Below are 20,722 nucleotides of genomic sequence, written 5' to 3'. Positions count from 1 at the left end.
CAGAACACCTTGCAGGATAATTGTAGTGCCACTTTCATGTTTAATACCCCAGAACACATGAAAAGTCAAATACAGTCAATTTTGTTCACCACAGAGCACATCTGTAGCAGTCCTTTTTTTTGCATCAATCCCATGTGGCCCCACGGCTGAGTTCTCCATGCAGTTATTATTCAGGGGACAAGGTTGACTCCCCAGGACAAGCACATCACTTACTCTAATGGGATCAATTCTTGTGAGACAACAGGGAAAATGATAGCCAATCAGGGATAAAAAAAAGTCACCTTGTAAAGCATCTGCTGGCAGGGAGCCATGTCAGGTAACAACTGTACGAGCCAATACAGGAACAGTATTAAACAGGACATATTGTTTTTGAAACAAGTTTTATCCATTTCATTATACACCTCTGAGAACAGAAGAAATGAAGCTTAATGTACCTAGTCAACCATATCCTGTATAATATATTATTCATCATTGCTTAAGGGATAAGGGGGATTTTGAAATATGCTATGTGGCCCCTTTAAGACGTGGAAATTGTAAATGACTAAGGCTGCTGTGTCCCTGCAAGTGACAAGATACAGGAGGACGGAATAAAAAGAATGGAGGGGCTGCAGCAACAGTGATTCTTTTTGGCAGATTAGTATTGTATAAGTGTATATAGGAACAGTAAAGGCATAAGGGCATTGGGCATATATGAAATATTTACATTTACAAACAGTAGGCTTTATACAGATATGGGAATGATTATCCAGAATAATTAGGACCTGGGGTTTCTGTAATTTGACCTCTATACCATAATTCTGATAAAAATAATATTAAACATTAAATAAACCCAATAGAATGGATATGCCACCAATGCAGTTTAGTTACCATCAAGTACCAGTTATTGTTTTAGGAAAAGGAAATAATTTTTAAAAATTAGAACTATTTGCTTAAAATGAAGTGTATTGGCGATAGCCTTCTCATAATTCAGGGACTTCTAGAAAACAGATTTCTGGATAAAGGATCCTACACCTGGTTTATTTTTAGAATTGTTATTTCCAGCGACTTTTGAAGCTTTATTTCTATTCCCACTGTTACAATTCTATCATTTTTTTTTATCTTTAGACATTTTGCTTGTGTTAGTAATTTAAAATTCTGATTTATGGAGTTGTACTAAATATTTTTGATGATTAAATAAAAACTTATTTAATACCCAGAAGGTTAATGGAGCTGTGTAACACAATACTGGACTCATGTCATCTACTGGTATCAACTCAAGATTTATGGGTAGATTTATGGGTCACTTTTGGGCAACCGTGTTTAAGGACTTAAATGGGATGATTTATTTACTAGTCCATATGTGCAAGGGAAACACAGGAGAAGTCACCCACCTACATACCTGGAATGTTGCAGGGAAGAGAGTAGGTGAGTTTAAAGGGATACTGTCATGGGAAAACATGTTTTTTTTTTTTTTTTTTAAAACACATCAGTCAATAGTGCTGCTTGAGCAGAATTCTGCACTGAAATCAAAAGAGCAAACAGATTATACTACATATAATTTTGAAATCTGACATGGGGCTAGACATATTGTCAGTTTCCTAGCTGCCCCCAGTCATGTGACTTGTGCTCTGATATACTTCACTCTTTACTGCTGTACTGCAAGTTGGAGTAATATCACCCCCATCCCATTCCCCCCCAGCAGCCTAACAACAGAACAATGGGAAGGTAACCAAATAGCAGCTCCCTAACACAAGATAACAGCTCCCTGGTAGATCTAAGAACAGCACTCAATAATAAAATCCAAGTCCCACTGAGACTAATTCAGTTACATTAAGTAGGAGAAATAACAGCCTGTCAGAAAATTCTTCCATCCTATAGTGCAGGCACAAGTCACATGACTGGGGCAGCTGGGAAACTGACAATATATATATATATATGTCTAGCCCCATGTCAGATTTCAAAATTGAATTTAAAAAAAAATCTGTTTGCTCTTTTGAGAATTGAGTTTCAGTGCAGAATTCTGCTGGAGCAGCACTATTAACTGATGTGCTTTGAAAAAAACATGTTTTCCCATGACAGTATCCCTTTAACTTTCAATAACCTCATATTGAACTAAATAGAACAAAGATCAGGAGCATGACTAGGGTTGCCACCTTCTCTGGAAAAAAAAAGCAGCCTTTCTATATATTTATCTTTTATCCCTATTGATAATTTTGGGATCACTGACCTTCCTATATATTTATCTTTATTCCCTATTAATAACATTGGGATCACTGACCTTCCTATATATTTATCTTTATTCCCTATTAATAACATTGGGATCACTGACCTTCCTATATATTTATCTTTATTCCCTATTAATAACATTGGGATCACTGACCTTCCTATATATTTATCTTTATTCCCTATTAATAACATTGGGATCACTGACCTTCCTATATATTTATCTTTATTCCCTATTAATAACATTGGGATCATATCACTGGCTTTCCTATATATTTATCTTTATTCCCTATTAATAACATTGGGATCACTGACCTTCCTATATATTTATCTTTATTCCTATTAATAACATTGGGATCACTGACCTTCCTATATATTTATCTTTATTCCCTATTAATAACATTGGGATCACTGACCTTCCTATATATTTATCTTTATTCCCTATTAATAACATTGGGATCAGCCATCATTTTTACCGGCCAGGCCTGTGAAATACCGGCCAGGTGGCAACCCCAAGCCTGACATAGGGCAGAAGAATGTTCATTAATAGGAATGTTGGTGTCCTGGCACTGGGTCTCCATGAATTGAATAAACACAAATAAGAACACACTTTGCACTTTTGTTTGTGTTTATGGTTTTATTGTTATTGAAGAAGGAATTCCCAATCTACAAACATTTTGTTAGCTCACTCATTATATTTTCAGAACACAAGCTTTATACTGTGATTATTGATTTATTATCGCTAAAAATATTCAAAAACAGATTTATGTTTTCAGTCTTTGAGTCATTTCTCCACCTTCTTTTTCATTCCAATAGATGATCCTGATCCAGTGAAGCCGTATAACCCAGATATAAACAGAAAATTTCTTATTGGTAATATTAAATGAAAACACAGTGATCTCACATGGATGTAAAAGACATGGATGATATCTATTGAGTTTTGCATTTGAATTCCTCCAGGGAAGCAATTTTCTCTTGAAATCCAGGTTTCCCTTCTTGTCTCTCTTTACTGATAAGCAAATCAATATAATCAGTGACAGTGAGTGGGTTGGGTTTTAGGGCGATTTCTTGTAGGCGCTTGAGAGCTTCAGCAGCTCTCTTGATAAGTCTCATTGCCGAATCTTGCATGTTTTTCTTTTGATTCTCATTCATTTGAATCATATCCTTAATGGAAAACTTCTTGTTATTTGCCCTCTCATACTTCTCTTTCAGCTCTTTATGCGTGAACTTTTCAGTTACCACTTCAATTCTCCATTCGTAGCTCTCACGCACATGATTGGTCTCGTTGTGCTCACACACGCTACATTCCATGGAAAGCAACCATTTAAACCATTTCCAAATTTTTTCAAACAAATTTTCAGAACGTGAACATGTTGTTGTGCAGTAGTTACAGTTATATACCTCTCCATGTATTTGGATTTTCCTCTTTACATTTTTATAGATTTCATATTCATAATTACTGTTGTCCTTAATAATTTGTTCATTTTCTTCCATATTCTGAATGAGTTTGGATAACTCTTGGTGGTTCAGTGCAATTTCCTCAGTTTTTCTCTGTAACCCGTCTAATATGCCCTCGAGTGCCTCCCTCTCCTCTAACACTTCCTTAGTTAAAACTAGACTCTTTGATTGCATATGTGCTAAATCTCTAAATAAGTTTTTTGAGCTTTCTTTTCCGGTATCCCACGGTCCCTTAAGAGATGAATTGTCATTTTCTTTTTCATCCTCCTCCTTTTCCTCTGACTTCTTTACATACAGAGCACAATTATTGAACTTGAAATACACAGGAATTCCTTTTTTGTTCTTTACACATGAGACATTGGATTCAATAAGCGCCTGTAAGACCATTGGTTTCCCGGCATCAGCAAACGTAGCACAGATCTGTATGTTCTTCTCTATATCCTTTGCAAAAATTGACAACATTGATCCAAAAATATATTCTTGTGTTTTTGTCAAACGAGGTAAACTGGACTGAAGTACAAAATAAATGGCATCAATGTGACTAATACTCCCGGGTGAGTCAAAACATAATTTCAGCTGCTTGGGAATCTCTTTGTCATGATCTCGGCCCCTTGTGTCATCAAACCCCGGGGTATCAATGATTGTCAGGTTATAGGGGACAGTAAATGCCTCTATATAATTGAGTTGGTAGGCAGAGACTTCAGAGGTCTGGCTGTGGGCTTGGCTCCTGTTTGTATCTTCCTCAATAAGAATCAACCTGTAATTATCTTCCCATTTCACTCCCAGGATGTAGTTGATCAGAGCATTGATGAGAGTTGTTTTACCTGATCCTGTTGCTCCCACCAACATTATTATTTTGTGTTGTTTTAATGGGTTTTCAGTCCCAAACTGCAGTTTTCTGTACTTTCCTTGTGCATATTCCTCATGTAGAACCAACTTATAAACACAGGGGCCTCCTGATATAACAGAGCTGGTCTCCTCAAACAAGTCTTTCCTTTCAATAAGCAGAGATGATTGGCTTCTGTTTGCTTCTCTGTCTGCAACAAAACATACAGGTACATATAAAGTACATTGCTACAATATGCACACAATTATGTGCATGACCAGTTCAACAGTTTACCTAATATAAGATCTGTAATTATGAATTTATATTCGTTAGGGACAGAATAATTTAAAAACTATAAATGCAGTTGCAAATGTAATAAGGTTTGTATGTGATGCAATGGGTGAGCAATGTGATGTCACTGGTATTGCTGAAACATGGTTGAATGAGTTATATGAATAGAAATGAGGAGTCATGCTTGTATATAGATGCACACATGTATTTTTATTATTGCTCAATAGATGAAAAGGCGGCACTCCAGTAAGATAAAAAGGTGGTTTATTCCAACAGGTCACTGACCAGCATCACCTGATGCGTTTCAGGCGTAACTCCCTTTAACCTATGATTAAGGGAGTTACTCCCAAAACGCGTCAGGTGATGTTGGTCAGTGACCTGTTGGTATCAAACCACTTTTTTATCTTACCGGAGTGCCGCCTTTTCATCTATTGAGCAATAATAATTTCAATGGAGACGCTGATGGCAGAGCACCCGGATCATTACAACTAAAGAATGGCGCTACACGAATAAGGACACACAGGGGGTGAGTTTGGAGAGTCCTGTTTTCTTTTTGTACTATTTTTATTATTAATACATTTTTGAAGTGCCAACATACTGTACTGGGAGCTGGTAAGTGAGACATGTGACATTGATGTTAGCAAGTGCTACTGGTTTACTGATTTAAACAATGGTAAACTACTCTAAAAATGTTTTTTAAAAGATGGTTCAGAAACTGGAAGATTGGGAGACTGACGGTACATGGGTGAGAATTTCAAATAAGTGTACAACATACATGATAAGGGTTACTGAGAGAGGTATTGAAGTGTAGATAATTAGAAGAATGTAGAACTGTTCACTGATTGTAAGGTAATAGGACAGTTATTGCAGACCTCCCAACATTTTGGAAGTAAAAAGAGGGACAAAATTTTTTTTTCTGCATGTAGCGCAGCAATTTTTTGACCACACCCCTTTCTGTGGCCACACCCCCTAATTACCATGTTTGTTTTACAAAACTTGGCAGGTTATGAAAGTTTGAAAATATTTCTCCTTATCTAAACTGTGTTTTTGTGTCTCAAAATTGTTACAAAGTATCTTATTTGCACCTGTTAGCTGTTCTGGGCTCTCTGCTAAAAGCCAATTAAGTGAGAAACTTTGTTTCTTTTTCTGGCTGTTCAGTGCAGAGAAAAGAGGGACTTTCCAGTACAAATGAGGGACTGCGGGTTGAGCTGTCAAAAGAGGGACTGTCCCTCCGAAAAAGGGACAGTTGGGAGGTATGTTATTGGTTGTATTTGTTTGTATTTGTTTGTATTTGTTTCTATTGATTTTTTTTTTTTTTTTTTTAAACTGATTCAATTTTGTTTGTGGAGCGATTAGTTCTTCATTTTCTTTATTTTTTGCTCTCTTGATTGTTGCTTAAGATGATCAGTTCAAATAATATTAAAACATTAACGTTTTAAATTATTAGGAAACACATGTTAAAGCATAAAGGAGCTAGCTGTGCTAACAAATACAAATATAGGGAAGGGTATAGACAAAAACATTTATAGGATAAGTAAACTTTGTATGAAAAATTGATGTGAAATTGCACAGTTTTTCTAAGCACCATTTAATTGAATTGTTTTTTGAAGTTTCAGAGTGATATAAGTTTTTATTAACTGCCAGTATAATGACAAAAGTGCTGGTCAGTGCCTGTAACTGTACAGTCAGCAAGACATAAATGCATATTACTGTCAGGACTCTCAGGGATTCAAACTCTGGCATGTGCATTCCTATATACTTTCCAGTTGAGTCACTGAAGGCTCTCATGGCTGATCCTGACCAGTCCTCCTATGTATATATATATATATTCACTGTATTTTCTACCTGCTTCCTGGTCTCCACCCACCTCATTAGTCCCATGTGTTCTCCATCCCATAATCAGGACCCTTTATAAACCTGTCCCTGACCATTGCTCCTTGCTTGATCCTCTGAGCTCCTGAGCCTGATCTACTCTCTGACTTCTGTGATTCCTGTTTCTGTGTCAGCTGCCTGTTTCCCTTGCTCCTGTCCTGTTCCCACCAGGTTCCTGATACACATCTTCTGTGGATCCCCTGGTTTGACCTTCGGCCTATTACTCGACCCTGCTTGACCGCTGCCTGCCACTGACCTTGCCTGCCATTCGGATATTGCTAGTCTTCCACCAGCCCTGACCTTCTCAGCCCCTTACTGGATATCGCTCAGTTTTCTGTTTCTACTCAAGCCTGCATCTGGACTGGTTTTTTACACTGCTGACAATATAATGTAGTGTTGCCCTGCACTGGTAAAACTGGTGTGTTTGCTTCAGAAACTGTAATATAGTTTATATAAATAAGCTGCTGTGTAGCCATGGGGGCAGCCATTCAAGCACAGGATACACAGTAGATAACAGATAAGTACTACTATAGTTTATATAAATAAGCTGCTGTGTAGCCATGGGGGCAGCCATTCAAGCTCAGGATACACAGTAGATAACAGATAAGTACTACTATAGTTTATATAAATAAGCTGCTGTGTAGCCATGGGGGCAGCCATTCAAGCACAGGATACACAGTAGATAACAGATAAGTACTACTATAGTTTATATAAATAAGCTGCTGTGTAGCCATGGGGGCAGCCATTCAAGCTCAGGATACACAGTAGATAACAGATAAGTACTACTATAGTTTATATAAACAAGCTGCTGTGTAGCCATGGGGGCAGCCATTCAAGCACAGGATACACAGTAGATAACAGATAAGTACTACTATAGTTTATATAAACAAGCTGCTGTGTAGCCATGGGGGCAGCCATTCAAGCACAGGATACACAGTAGATAACAGATAAGTACTACTATAGTTTATATAAATAAGCTGCTGTGTAGCCATGGGGGCAGCCATTCAAGCACAGGATACACAGTAGATAACAGATAAGTACTACTATAGTTTATATAAACAAGCTGCTGTGTAGCCATTGGGGCAGTCATTCAAGCACAGGATACACAGTAGATAACAGATAAGTACTACTATAGTTTATATAAACAAGCTGCTGTGTAGCCATGGGGGCAGCCATTTAAGCACAGGATACACAGTAGATAACAGATAAGTACTACTATAGTTTATATAAACAAGCTGCTGTGTAGCCATGGGGGCAGCCATTCAAGCACAGGATACACAGTAGATAACAGATAAGTACTACTATAGTTTATATAAACAAGCTGCTGTGTAGCCATGGGGGCAGCCATTCAGGCACAGGATACACAGTAGATAACAGATAAGTACTACTATAGTTTATATAAACAAGCTGCTGTGTAGCCATGGGGGCAGCCATTCAAGCACAGGATACACAGTAGATAACAGATAAGTACTACTATAGTTTATATAAACAAGCTGCTGTGTAGCCATGGGGGCAGCCATTCAAGCACAGGATACACAGTAGATAACAGATAAGTACTACTATAGTTTATATAAACAAGCTGCTGTGTAGTCATGGGGGCAGCCATTCAAGCACAGGATACACAGTAGATAACAGATAAGTACTACTATAGTTTATATTAACAAGCTGCTGCGTAGCCATGGGGGCAGCCATTCAAGCACAGGATACACAGTAGATAACAGATAAGTACTACTATAGTTTATATAAACAAGCTGCTGTGTAGCCATGGGGGCAGCCATTCAAGCACAGGATACACAGTAGATAACAGATAAGTACTACTATAGTTTATATAAACAAGCTGCTGTGTAGTCATGGGGGCAGCCATTCAAGCACAGGATACACAGTAGATAACAGATAAGTACTACTATAGTTTATATTAACAAGCTGCTGCGTAGCCATGGGGGCAGCCATTCATTTGGTGTTAATGTTCCTTTAAAAATAAATAAATAAACAATGAATGTAAATTACAAAAGTCCTTTGACTATCCCCCTCATTCATTTTACATTCACTTCTATTAAAGGTTTACTTATCATTTGAATCAGCTGGCTTGTTACATTGTTTGAAGAGTCAACTTTAAAACCATTGAAAATTTGATTAATGTATTTTAGAAAGATATTATTTTATTTCACTATTAGCTGTTTAATTACCTCCTTTCTCTGATCCGCTGGCCATCTTCTTTCTCTTTCTGTCTCTGCTATTTCTGAATGTGGAGCTACTTCTCCGAGACTGTCCTGTGAGTTAAATGGAGATCATTAAAATGTATTTCTGATACTGCAAGTCTGGATTTCAAAGACGGCCCCAACCATTAAGTTATTATTGGAGAAATTAGTCAGGGTGTTCTATATGGACTGGGTAGAGGCTTCCTTAAATAAATTTTTTTGAAAAATGGGAAACTTTTATTATAATTGTACCACAGTCAGAGAAAACCAGGATCCATGCTTGCTTCCAATCCACAGACTGGTACATACTATGGACCATAAGTGATGACCCACCGATAACCTTATAAGTGGAAATAAGCTGTAAATATTTAGAAAACCAGATATATAAGTCTTCGGAATGAATCCTATCAAAGTCTTTTGAAAATCAAATCTAAACAGATAGGGGCAAATTTACTAAAGGGCGAAGTGGCTAACAATAGCGAAAATTCGCCAGCGTGATGTAATTTCATTACTTTGCCGGTTTACTAACGGGCACTGGCGTAAATTCGCTAGCGAAGTGGACCTACTCTAGCGCTACTTTGCACCCTTACGTCAGGCGAAGTTGCGCTATGGCGAAGGGACGTAACTAAGCTAATTCACTAACCTGCGCATTTTACTGAACGTTACCTCTTGCCCCAGACTTGCCTTCAAGAAAGTGAGATAGACTGGAGCCAGACTTGCCTTCGCCCCCTCAGACCAGGCGAAGTGCAATAGGGTAGATAGGGATTGCTTCAAAAAAAGTTGAGTGTAATGTATTTGCTGCAACATATACGTCCATTGTACTTTAACTTGGCGCGTATGCAAATTAGGCATCGCTAGTGTAACTTCACTTTGCTTGATGAATTAACGCTAGCGCAACTTTGCTACCATTCGCCTCCCAGGGGGGTACTTCGGATTTCAGTGAATTAGCGGCGCCCTGGCGAAACTTCCCATGGCGAAGTGCTCCGAAGCCAATGCTGGCCCAACTTCGAAGGTGAGTAAATTTGCCCCATAGTGTTTGAAATAACCATTTTATTTTATGTTTTGTTATAAAGTTAATAGCTAAATAACTAAAAACACAGATTACATGGATCAAAATATACTGTACATACTCCACCTCCTAGAATACTCTGAAGACTGAGTAACACCGATAGCAGAAAAGATGTGATATAAAGAATAGGTATGTTAAAATCATAATGCTTTAAAGGAGACATTTTATATAAACTTAATTTTCTGATATATGATTTATCCTACCTCAAAACAAGTAATGATGCCGGAAATAAAACTTTTTGACAGCATTTTACCTCCTAAAGCTGTCATTATATCAGAGCTGCTGAAAGAACATCTCCGCTCCATGTCTAGGCTGAAATGAAGAGTGGGAGTGTCTGTTCATTCTCCCACAGGAAGTGGTCACAGCACTGACTGACAGGCTGAACTCTGTAGGGAAACCCCTCCCCTCCCACCCTCTGTCCTGTGTGTTCTCAGCCTGCGCATAACTTATGCTGCTGCCTGATCATTCACTTATTACAATATACCTGTTACATGCTTAACATAAAGCAACAGATGTTAAGTTTAATATAAACTATAAAGAAATATAATAGTAATATTTTCCTTTATTTATCAGTCACAAATGTACCTGCCAAAATGGACATTATCTATAGTCCATAATACATTGATATAAACTAAAAAGCGATCCCCCCACAATATATTATTAAATTATAAACAGTGTACACTAGTACTGTATGTATAGTTGTCTACAGGGCCGGACTGGGAGTAAAAAGCAGCCCTGGCAAAAAAAATCAAAGCAGCCCACACATAAACGCGTGCTGGTCTTTTACTTACACACACGCACATTTCAAATGTATATATACATATATATTATATAGTGGATAATGTATTCCCTACTGTAAGTTATAAAGATATGTCACCGAGGAGTTATGTGACCATATAAAAGAATGAGGATAACTCCGAGGTGACCACTAATATCTTTATAAATTCAAGTAGGGGGTACATTATGAAATATAATCTACAGTTTTTATGTGTCTTACAATGTAAGGAATGGCTTCGCTTATACACTACTAAATGACACTTCAGTGGTGTAACTGGAGTTTGCACCCCCACTGCAAAGGAATTTTCAGGCCCCCCCGTGAACAACTTTGGTGCCTCCCTGCATTTATATTAGTCAATGGCAATACCAATATTAAATATACATTTTTTATTTTTGAAGTAAGAATAACATGTGGAGTATATGGAAAAGTAAATTAGATAAAGAAAAAACAAATTAAACAAGGGCTGAAGAATTTGATCATTCATATTAATCGAGTTCTGAAGAAACATGACAATATACATGATCATTATGGAATTAGCCTATTGCCTGTTGGGACTCCATACTAATAGTAGGCCTGCTATGTAGATAGCTAGGACCCAACATATTCTACCCATGTACAGTTGACATAATTAAAGGGGATCCCTGCCGGAGGGAAAAGGGGGGGGGCAGAAAAGAAAGGAAAAAAACAGAATGGCTAAAACAAAAAAAAGTTATGAGAATACAAAAGAAAAACATAAATAAGCATAAAATAGGGAAGCAATTCCATGTACCCCCAGAATTCATAGTAGGATGGAACAGAGGCAATTCCATGTATAATACCCCCAGAATACATATTAGAATGACAGAGTGGCATATTCACAAATGATACCCGCGGAACATTTATTTTGTATGTAAAACTAAACACACATCACATTTTCAGAGGTAATGGCGGACAACAAGGAAAGAGTTGGAATTCTCACCAGTCTTCTTCCTGGGGGGGTAGAGAATCTAAAAAGTAAACAGTCATACATTTCTGCAAAGCCCAGAGTGGAAATTCTTCTTGTGTGTTTTTTTAATGTTTATTGTGTACTTAGCCTGAGGTGCTCTGAAAGCTTGCAATGTATTTTTATTGTTGGCCAATAGGCCAATATAGGTATCACTTCTACAATACTTTTTCCTATTTGTTTGTTTTTTTTATTTGTTATTTTTGCTAATGGCTAACACGGTACCACAGTTATGGTTTTGTGTTTGATTTAGTCAGTCATCACCCGGGAGTTGTCAATAGGGATGGGGGGGAGTAGGTGAGGAGCAGGAAGGAAGGACAGGTTGCTGATTAATAAACACTGCTCTGTTCTTGCCCAGTGTGTGCTTGCACATATGTTATTGCATGCTCCAGCACTTCTGACCACAAACTTTGTGAGCTCTGAGGAGCCGGGACTCATTAAAGACATTTCATGGAAAGTTTACAGTTTGTGCCTGGAAACACAGCGGTCGCTTGATTTAGTGGGCACTTAACAAATGCCCCTTTTGCCCTGTTATTACAGCAGCCCAAACTACCTCCCTTCTGCAGAGCCCTTCCCTCTCATAATGCACGGCTTCCTCAGGGACAGCGGACAGGTAACCCTGGAGCTGTCAAACTCTTAGCATGCTTCAAGAATAAGTAAACCTTTTTTTTTCTATCTCAAAAAATACCCTATACACTGGCCCACAACAATATACATTAGTCCCTGCATTCAGTTTATTGTGGTTTGTGAATAATAAGAGGAACTCTCCTGCTCATTTCACCTACTTTCTGCTCTAGCGTGAAGCCCCACCTCCTTTTCTCTCTGAGCTGCCCTTATCTCTTCGATTATGAGGAGCAGGTTTACGAGAGACCAACAGAGAAGCAGTATCCGGTGTGCAAATGCAGATTTTTTTTATAGCTATTCCTGCCATGACACTTTGGTTGTTCTGGTTCATTCTAGTTGATGGTCAGAACTGGGATAGTCAAGAAGTCCTCAAGCTACTACACTGAAATGTACTACAAGCCCCTTACAAACTTCTTAGGATATTTTGATTGACTGAATTAAGCTTGTTTCACCCTGTTCATTATGTGTTTTGTCCACTGTTCTGATCATATTGCAACTTGCAAAAAGAGTTGCTGTCAGGGTCGGACTGGGAGGCATGGGGCCCACCGGGGCTACTGCCCCAGTGCCCCCTCCAGCCGCCACTGCCGCTCCGGAGTGCTGCAGGCAGCTAGTGCGCATGCGCGCGGCGCCGCGTTTGTGCGCATGCGCGCGGCGCCGCGTTTGTGCGCATGCGCAGCCCTTCTATTCTACCGCGACCCCAAACAAAGTGGGGTCGCGCCGCCCCACTAAGTAGCGGATCTGGGCCGGCGGGGCCCACAAGAGCCCGGGGCCCACCGGGGTTTTTCCCGGTGTCCCGCCGGCCCAGTCCGACACTGGTTGCTGTTGTACTTAATTTTGCCCCCACTTACTTGAATCTTCAGGCAGCTCCCACTATTGTAGAATGTGCTTGCATTTGAACTGTTAGGAGTACAATTCCTACTGCTGCAGTTCAGAGCCCAGAGATCGTGAGTAGAAAGTTCCCCTGCACGTGAAAGCAGCTGGGCTTCCTATTGACCTTACAGTACAGAGCCAGGCACATTCCTAACTACTGCAGAAATCTTGTGGATTTTGTTAGCAGCTTTAAAGCAACGTACAAGTTGCCGGAGGCAGAGATGAGTTATGACAGGAGAGGGAGAATCAAGCCTAGCACCCGGCTTGCTTCAGTCTGTGCAGGAGGAAGAGGGGCACGTGATATCAGAGCAGCGTGCACAGTGTATTGCCACAATAAATCAACTGCTCGCACACGAACAGAAAGGAGGCGCGTACCTTGCTTCCTAGACTATAATGTAGCGCTGCAGGTGGAGACTCCGATAAGATAAGGAAAGCCCGATCCAAACACTCCCATTACACATGTCATAAGGGGAGGGGAATAAGGCACTGTCTTTTTATCCAGCAAAGAGCTGGGGAGGACACCTCTCTGTTTGGGGCCCAGCTTACAAGTGCACAAGTGCAGCACCGCATGATGCCCGCATCTAATAAGGCAGCGGCCCACTTAATGACAGAGTAGAGCGGCCCCTCGGGAATTTGCCCGATAGGACAGATTACCAGTCCGGGCCTGGTTGTCTAATTCAAGAACAGCAGCTGTAGGTTTGTGTTCTCTGCAACTCCATTCATATAAAGCTTCTGCATATTGATATATGGCAGGTGTAGGGAGTTGCAGAGAAAACAAATCTACTGCTCTAGAACATTTTATGATCAGGTGCAGGGAGTTGCAAGGAAAAAAATTTGCTTTTCTGGAACATTTTATGATAGGGTTGCCACCTTGTCTGGTTTTGACCTGGACAGCCTGGTATTTTGAAGGGCTGCCAGGATCAAAACTTCCTGCATGGTTTTCCAAATAATGAAAACTGAGCTAGATTCCCTTGATTGCAAAGACCCGCCCTCTGACACCATGGCCCATCCCCCTGATGTCACAGCCCCACCCCCTGCCCGGTCTCCACCATTGCAAAAGGTGGCAACCCTATTCTATGATCATGTGCTGGGAGTTGCAGTTGTTCTGGAACAGTTTGCGGTCAGGTGCAGGGAGTTGCAAGGGAAAGGCAGCTCTTCTAGAAGAGTTTATTATCAGATGCAGGGAGTTGCAAGGGAAAGGCAGCTGTTTTGGAACAGTTTATCAACAGGTGCAGGGAGTTTGAATTGCATAACATCCAATAATAGATGCAAGGTGTAACAAAGGAAAATCTAAAAAAATTAGGGATGCACTGAATCCAGGATTTGGTTCGGGATTCGGCCAGGATTCGGCCTATTTCAGCAGGATTCGGGTTCGACCGAATCCTTCTGCCCGGCTAAACTGAATCCGAATCCTAATTTGTATATGCAAATTAGGGGCGGGATGGAAATTGCATGACTTTTTGTCACAAAACAAGGAAGTAAAAAATGGTTTCCCCTTCCTACCCATAATTTGCATATGCAAATTAGGGTTCGTATTCGGTTCGGTATTCAGCCGAATATCTCACAAAGGATTCGGGGGTTCGGCCAAATCCAAAATAGTGGATTCGGTGCATCCCTAAAAAAATATTCTTAGCTTTTTTTTATACAAAATTATATTGTGTATGTTTTTATTTACAAAATGTTATAGTTTGCTTTTCTTTTTTTTCACTGATATCAGCAAAGGAGAGGAACAAGCCTTGGGAAAAGGGAGAAAAGGAGCAGTGGAGGGAGATGGAGTTAAACAAACACAGCAGAGACTGGCAGAAAATAGCAGTGGAGGGAGGGGATATGAGCAGAGAGTAACAGAAACAGAGCAGTGGAGGGAGGGCGGAACAAACATAGGGAGAGAAATGAGCAGGGGAGGGAGGGGGTTAAACAAATTGAGCAGATTTGTTTAAACTCCTCCCCAGAGCCAGATACCAAGACAGGAAATGTACGAAAGGGGCGGGCTGAACACAGTTTCCATGCTAATGTGGACATATTTGACCCAAAAGGTATTAAAATAAAAGCAATTATTTCTATTTTATATTATTTTACATGGTTTTCTGCATTGTAAAAATGTATGATATATGTCCCTTTAATTGTTTTGAAGAGGTCAAAAATGTCTGATATTCTATAAATATGGAAATGGTTTGACATTAACAATGTACAATAATTTGACCAGATACCTTCTCACCCACCCTCTACTCAGGCCCTAAACTTCAAATACCTGGGCATCACTATCTCCACAGAGCTCTCCTCCTACATTGCAGATAACATTGAGCCACTTGTGGACCGATTTAAACAAGCAACTAATGTCTGGTCCAAATTACCTATTACTATGTGGGGCAGAATCAATTTGTACAAAATGTTCTACCTGCCCAAATTGCTATACAAGGTACATAATTCAAAGTGAACACTGTCTTACTCCCCTTTTTGTGGGCCAACATCTCCACATATAGCTTGGATCTCCCTAACAGCTCCACTGGACAAAGGTGGTTTAGCTCTACTGCACGTATGCTTATACTTTCTAGCCAGTCAAATGTACCATATTCACAGTTGGTTCCATAGCGACATAGATGACCCTGGACTCCTACTCCTGGCCGCAAGGCTGGGTTCTTTAAATGCAATTAAGAATTTGCCATATAGACAATTTCCAGATTACAACAGTTACCCATCAACAATATCTACCCCCTTTAAAGCCTGGAAAATAGCGTGCTCATACTGGGGGCACAAACCGCCAATACTTTCCCTTACCTACCACTCTGGAAAAATTCTAATCTGCCCCACTTGAAATCTCTGCAGGATTTTGCATACTGGCCACTGTAAGGCCTAAAATTTCTAGGGGATTCCCTAGTGGACCAGACATTTCCTTCATACCAGCAGTTAAAAACCAAATGAAACAAGCCAAACTTACATTTTTATAGATATCTTCAACTTTGCCATGCTTTTAGAGCTCAATTCCCCTCCCCAGTGATTTCTTATGATACCCCTCAGGTGGAATAATTTTACATAATATGAAAGCTCAAAACTAATATCTAGACTGCACCAGATACTCATAGGAGCAGCTCGTCCGGCCCTTTGCCAAAGCCCAAAGATGCTGGCAACAGCTCCTACCAGCCCTGAAAGAGGAACAATGGGAGGAGACCACTGAGGTTCTTTATTGTAATCTAATTTCCCTATGTGATAAGATAATTCAATACAAATTCCTACACCAACTAAATATCACCCCTATAAAACTACAGAAAATGGGTCGACAATCTGGAGCTGAGTGCCCGAGATGTCAACAACCTGAGGCATCTTTCCTACACTTAGCGTGGCAATTCTGGAAACAGAGGTTTTGGCTAGGGCTAATGAGATACTTGGCAGACAATCTGTCACTCGCACATGTATGCTCCCCTGAGGTCTGCTTACTTGGATTGGTGGAAGAATTACTTCCCCCAAAGCGGACCAGGTTGCTCATGAGAACAACCCTATATTATGCCAAGAAAGAGGTAATTATGTGCGGGATGGGCAATAACTCCCCCACAGTGGCTCAATGGGTTAATCTAATTAACAAATCTCTTCTATCTGTCAAGTTTACGGTACCTACTTAGCCAGAGGCTACCCTGGGAAATTTGAAAAGATATGGGACCCATGGCTAGACCTCAATTCACTCGAGCTCCCTGAGCTCTAAGACCTATGCCAGCCAATGAGGCCAAAAAGGATACTAAGACACAGTGGATTAGTTGCATGTAAGGTACTATGTATGATTGACCTACCTTTGCTATTCCATGTTTTGACCATTATGTTGCTAAAAATTCTCTTTGATTACCCAAATGTGTGATGGGAAAACCAAGTGTTAACAGCTATTAATACCTGTGAGTCATTTGTTACCCTTGTAAATTCAAAAATAAAAGCTTAAAAAAAAACCCCAATGTACAATAATTGCTCAAATAAAAATGTGTGCGACAAATGACTAAACAGTGAGTTTTGATGCAATTCTTTCAGCCACCACCACAATGGACCTTGTACTAACTCCAGGGTTCCCATAGCAGGTTGAATTAATAGTCACACCAGATTTGCACCCAGTCCACCAGGTACACAGAAGTGATGCACAATGAAAGGGATACATGCAGCATCTGACCCATTTGCATAAAATCAAAAATATAATTTCAGCTACAACTTACCTGATATTATAGGCCAGAACCAATTTGGTGAGAAAATGTACCTCCCAATTCAATTCCAGATCTTAGTGTTTCTTACAATTCTACTGAAGAAATGGAAGTAAATTAGGAAAAAAGTTATTTCTTCACAAACTGAATTTGTCCAAAAGTTTTCAAGGGAAAACCATAAAAAATCTCTTGAATCTAGCCCTATGGGTAAAACATTATGGGTAACAAAAATGACAATTTGCTTCAGAAATTGCACTTTGCACACTTGTATTCATAAATGACCCATGTTGTCTCAGTATTACAGAGAATAGGGAATCAGACAAGAATGAAGAATTGTTTATTTAAACAACACACTTTAGGGAATAACATTTCTGAACTAAGATAATGGGTTACAATCACAAACACACACACACACGTGTTTATATATAGATAAGGTCAGAGGAACTTTAAAGGGATACTCTCATGGAAAAACATGTTTTTTTCAAAACACATCAGTTAATAGTGCTGCACCAGCAGAATTCTGCACTGAAATCCATTTCTCAAAAGAGAAAACAGATTTCTTTGTATTTAAATTTGAAATTTGACATGAGGCTAGACATATTGTCCGTTTCCCAGGTGCCCCCAGTCATGTGACTTGTGCCTGCACTTTAGAATGGAACTGCTTTCTGGCAGGCTGTTGTTTCTCCTACTTAATGTAACTGAATGTGTCTCAGTGGGACCTGGATTTTACTATTGAGTGCTGTTCTTAGATCTACCAGTCAGTTTTTATTTTGTGTTAAGGAGCTGCTATCTGGTTACCTTCCCATTGTTCTGTTGTTTGGCTGCTGGGGGGGGGGTGATATTACTCCAACTTGAAGTATAGCAGTAAAGAGTGACTGAAGTTTATCAGAGCACAAGTCACATGATTGGGGGCAGCTGCGAAACTAACAATATGTCTAGCCCCATGTCAGATTTCAAAATTAAATGTAAAAAAAACAGTTTGCTCTTTTGAGAAATGGATTTCAGTTCAGAATTCTGCTGGAGCAACACTATTAACTGATGTGTTTTGAAAAAAACATGTTTTCCCATGACAGTATCCCTTTAACAACTATCTCTCTATAAGGTCCACCAGCAGTGTTCTTGGTCTCATTAAGCTGTTGCCTTGTTCCCAGGCTTGTCGTCATCATCGGGGGAATGGGTCTAGTACCTGGAGAATTCTGGGAACCCCACAAATATCCAGGAAGAATGGAGGCCCCAAGAAGACACGGAGCTTGTGCATGCGTGCAGTCGTGAGTGCACGGGGGGGGGGGGGGGCTGGGGTAGCCTGGGGTCAGTACAATATTAATAAATGAAAATAACAATAGCAGACTTACAACCACAATGATACCCACCATAACAGGGAGCCAAGGGGCAAGAGTAGAAACATCATCAATGAACATTCTGGATACTTGGATAATAATATTTTCCATTATTATTGCAATTACACCTCACTATACAAGCACAACTATCACTATCGTTTCATAAAATAAAATTCCTTTTTTATTTTTTTAAAGAAATGCATTAAACTTACCCCAAGAATCTGAATTAAAAAACCTCTTACCTGCTTAGGGTTTCTTGTAACTTCCACCCAGATCTGCTGTGAGTGAGATACTGTAACACTTACTGACAGTTATATACTGTAACTCTATGCTTTCACTTTCGGCTGTTTGACTCAGCAGATATTAATCTCTATTATAATTCGCATGTATTTATCAGCACAACTGGAAATTCCATTGGTTCCGAAATACAAACAAAAAGTGTTGTGCAGGGTCAAAAAATTATATAAGTGAATTAAGGAAGAAAAAGTATGACCCCTGAAATTGAACCCCCCCCCCCCCCCACTAGATCAGTCATGGATTCCCACTATGTAGTTATAGTAAAACTTAACTTTTAATAATAAACAATAAAAAATAGTATGCCCAGAAATATTAGAAGACAAATTAAAAGTATTTTAGGAGGGAGAGCCGTACCGACTCTAAGGTCCACAGTTTACAGACGGATTAAGGAGGAGTAAATAAATAACTTGAATAATAATCTTCAGCTACTACATTGAACTCCTCTGTTGACAAACTCAGTTTGTTAAGTGGTTGTGAGGCGAAGGCCATTATTCCTGCATATTTATAGATTCAATATCACCTCTGCCCCAGACTAGACTATCCCCACAACCACAACGAATTTTTTTTCGACACTGGGGAACTTTTGTCGCGAATTTTCACGTGCGTTTTGCAAATTTATTTGCTGCCGGCGAATCGCGCAAATTCGCTGCAAATTTGAGCCTGCCGAATAAATTCGTCCATCACTATTTATGAAATCCATAAACTCAAAGTAAGTAAAAATGTCTTTCTGCTCCAAATTAACAAACTGCAATGATATGCAAAGGTTAACTTTGTTCGAAAAATGTCTGACAATTATGAAAAATTCCCTTAAAACTTTCAACTTTTTGGGTGCAAATATAAAACCCGAAATATGAACAGCACGGGTTTATTGAACAATTTGATATTACATGGGGACAAGCCACAAAAACAAAAGTTCAGGAAACCATATAGTTGTGATGCAAAACAGGTAAATATGTCTTTCTACTCCAACATATCCAATAGCAAAGCTTTGCATGTTGCTGTTGTTTTTATAGGTAAAATATTTATTGTTTAATAACACATAAAACATTACACATGCCATAAATGTAGTTCAATTTCTATTACAAAACATTTGAGAAAACATTTGTTTAGTAATTTAGCTGGTTCATTAATCATTCTAGAGCATTGTTCAAGCATTCATACATAAACCTACCATAAACCATGAACATTAACAGGCTGTTTTACATGAGGTTAATACATTTTTGACTTTTATTTTATACAGTAAATGTTCCCTTTCATGCTAGGGAACCCTGACCCCTGAGTCCCGCCTCCCACAATGGTCTCCATATTTTTTCAAATCTTTTCAGTGAGCCTCTGGCTAATAATGTGAGGGGCAAATTCTGATTTACCAATGTTATCCAGTTTTGCACTGTGGGTGGTTGGGGGCATGTAGCTGTTTTTATTACATTTTTGAAAAAGCCTTGGGTGATAGTAACCCTAGATCCTGCTTTTTATAATAATCAGTGAGTGTCCATCTGCAATGTGTGTCTGTTTCCACCCAAATAAACCGCCGCCTGGTACTCACAGGAGACATGCCAAACTTCATCCCCCTGACAAAGGCATTGTGCGGGGAAAGACCTGACCCTCATCTGGTTCATCCTCTCCTGCAACTCCAGAGCGAGGCAGGATCCCACGAGCCCGGACTAGGCTCAGCAGCAGTAATGTCTGTCTGACGATGATCCCCGGGTAAATAGAGCCACAGACTGGTCACGGGAGGGCAACTGGAAT

At 39.5% G+C, this 20,722-nt stretch overlaps 1 protein-coding gene across 5 annotated transcripts in view; it reads right to left on the bottom strand.

The window, feature by feature from the left end:
• The window catches only part of LOC108718453, a 28,649-nt gene extending 9,630 nt beyond the window's left edge, over window positions 1-19,019 (bottom strand). The window contains exons 1-4 of one of the 5 annotated variants that reach the window (XM_041565699.1): window positions 18,922-19,006; window positions 17,358-17,440; window positions 8,836-8,919; window positions 2,798-4,697 (exon numbers count right to left, since the gene is read on the bottom strand). In XM_041565699.1, the coding sequence (XP_041421633.1) occupies window positions 3,133-4,697; window positions 8,836-8,860 (1,590 nt within the window). In that variant the 5' untranslated portion in view covers window positions 8,861-8,919; window positions 17,358-17,440; window positions 18,922-19,006 and the 3' untranslated portion in view covers window positions 2,798-3,132. Of the gene's footprint in view, window positions 1-2,795; window positions 4,698-8,835; window positions 8,920-10,119; window positions 10,298-17,357; window positions 17,441-18,921 lie in introns of those variants that run through there. The other 4 variants (XM_041565700.1, XM_041565703.1, XM_041565701.1 and 1 more) reach the window with 4 other exon arrangements.
• Window positions 19,020-20,722: the final 1,703 nt, after the last annotated feature.

This window comes from Xenopus laevis, chromosome 6L, assembly GCF_017654675.1.
Source record: "Xenopus laevis strain J_2021 chromosome 6L, Xenopus_laevis_v10.1, whole genome shotgun sequence".
Lineage (NCBI taxonomy): Eukaryota > Metazoa > Chordata > Amphibia > Anura > Pipidae > Xenopus > Xenopus laevis.
This window is presented reverse-complemented; position numbering and strand designations above follow the sequence as displayed.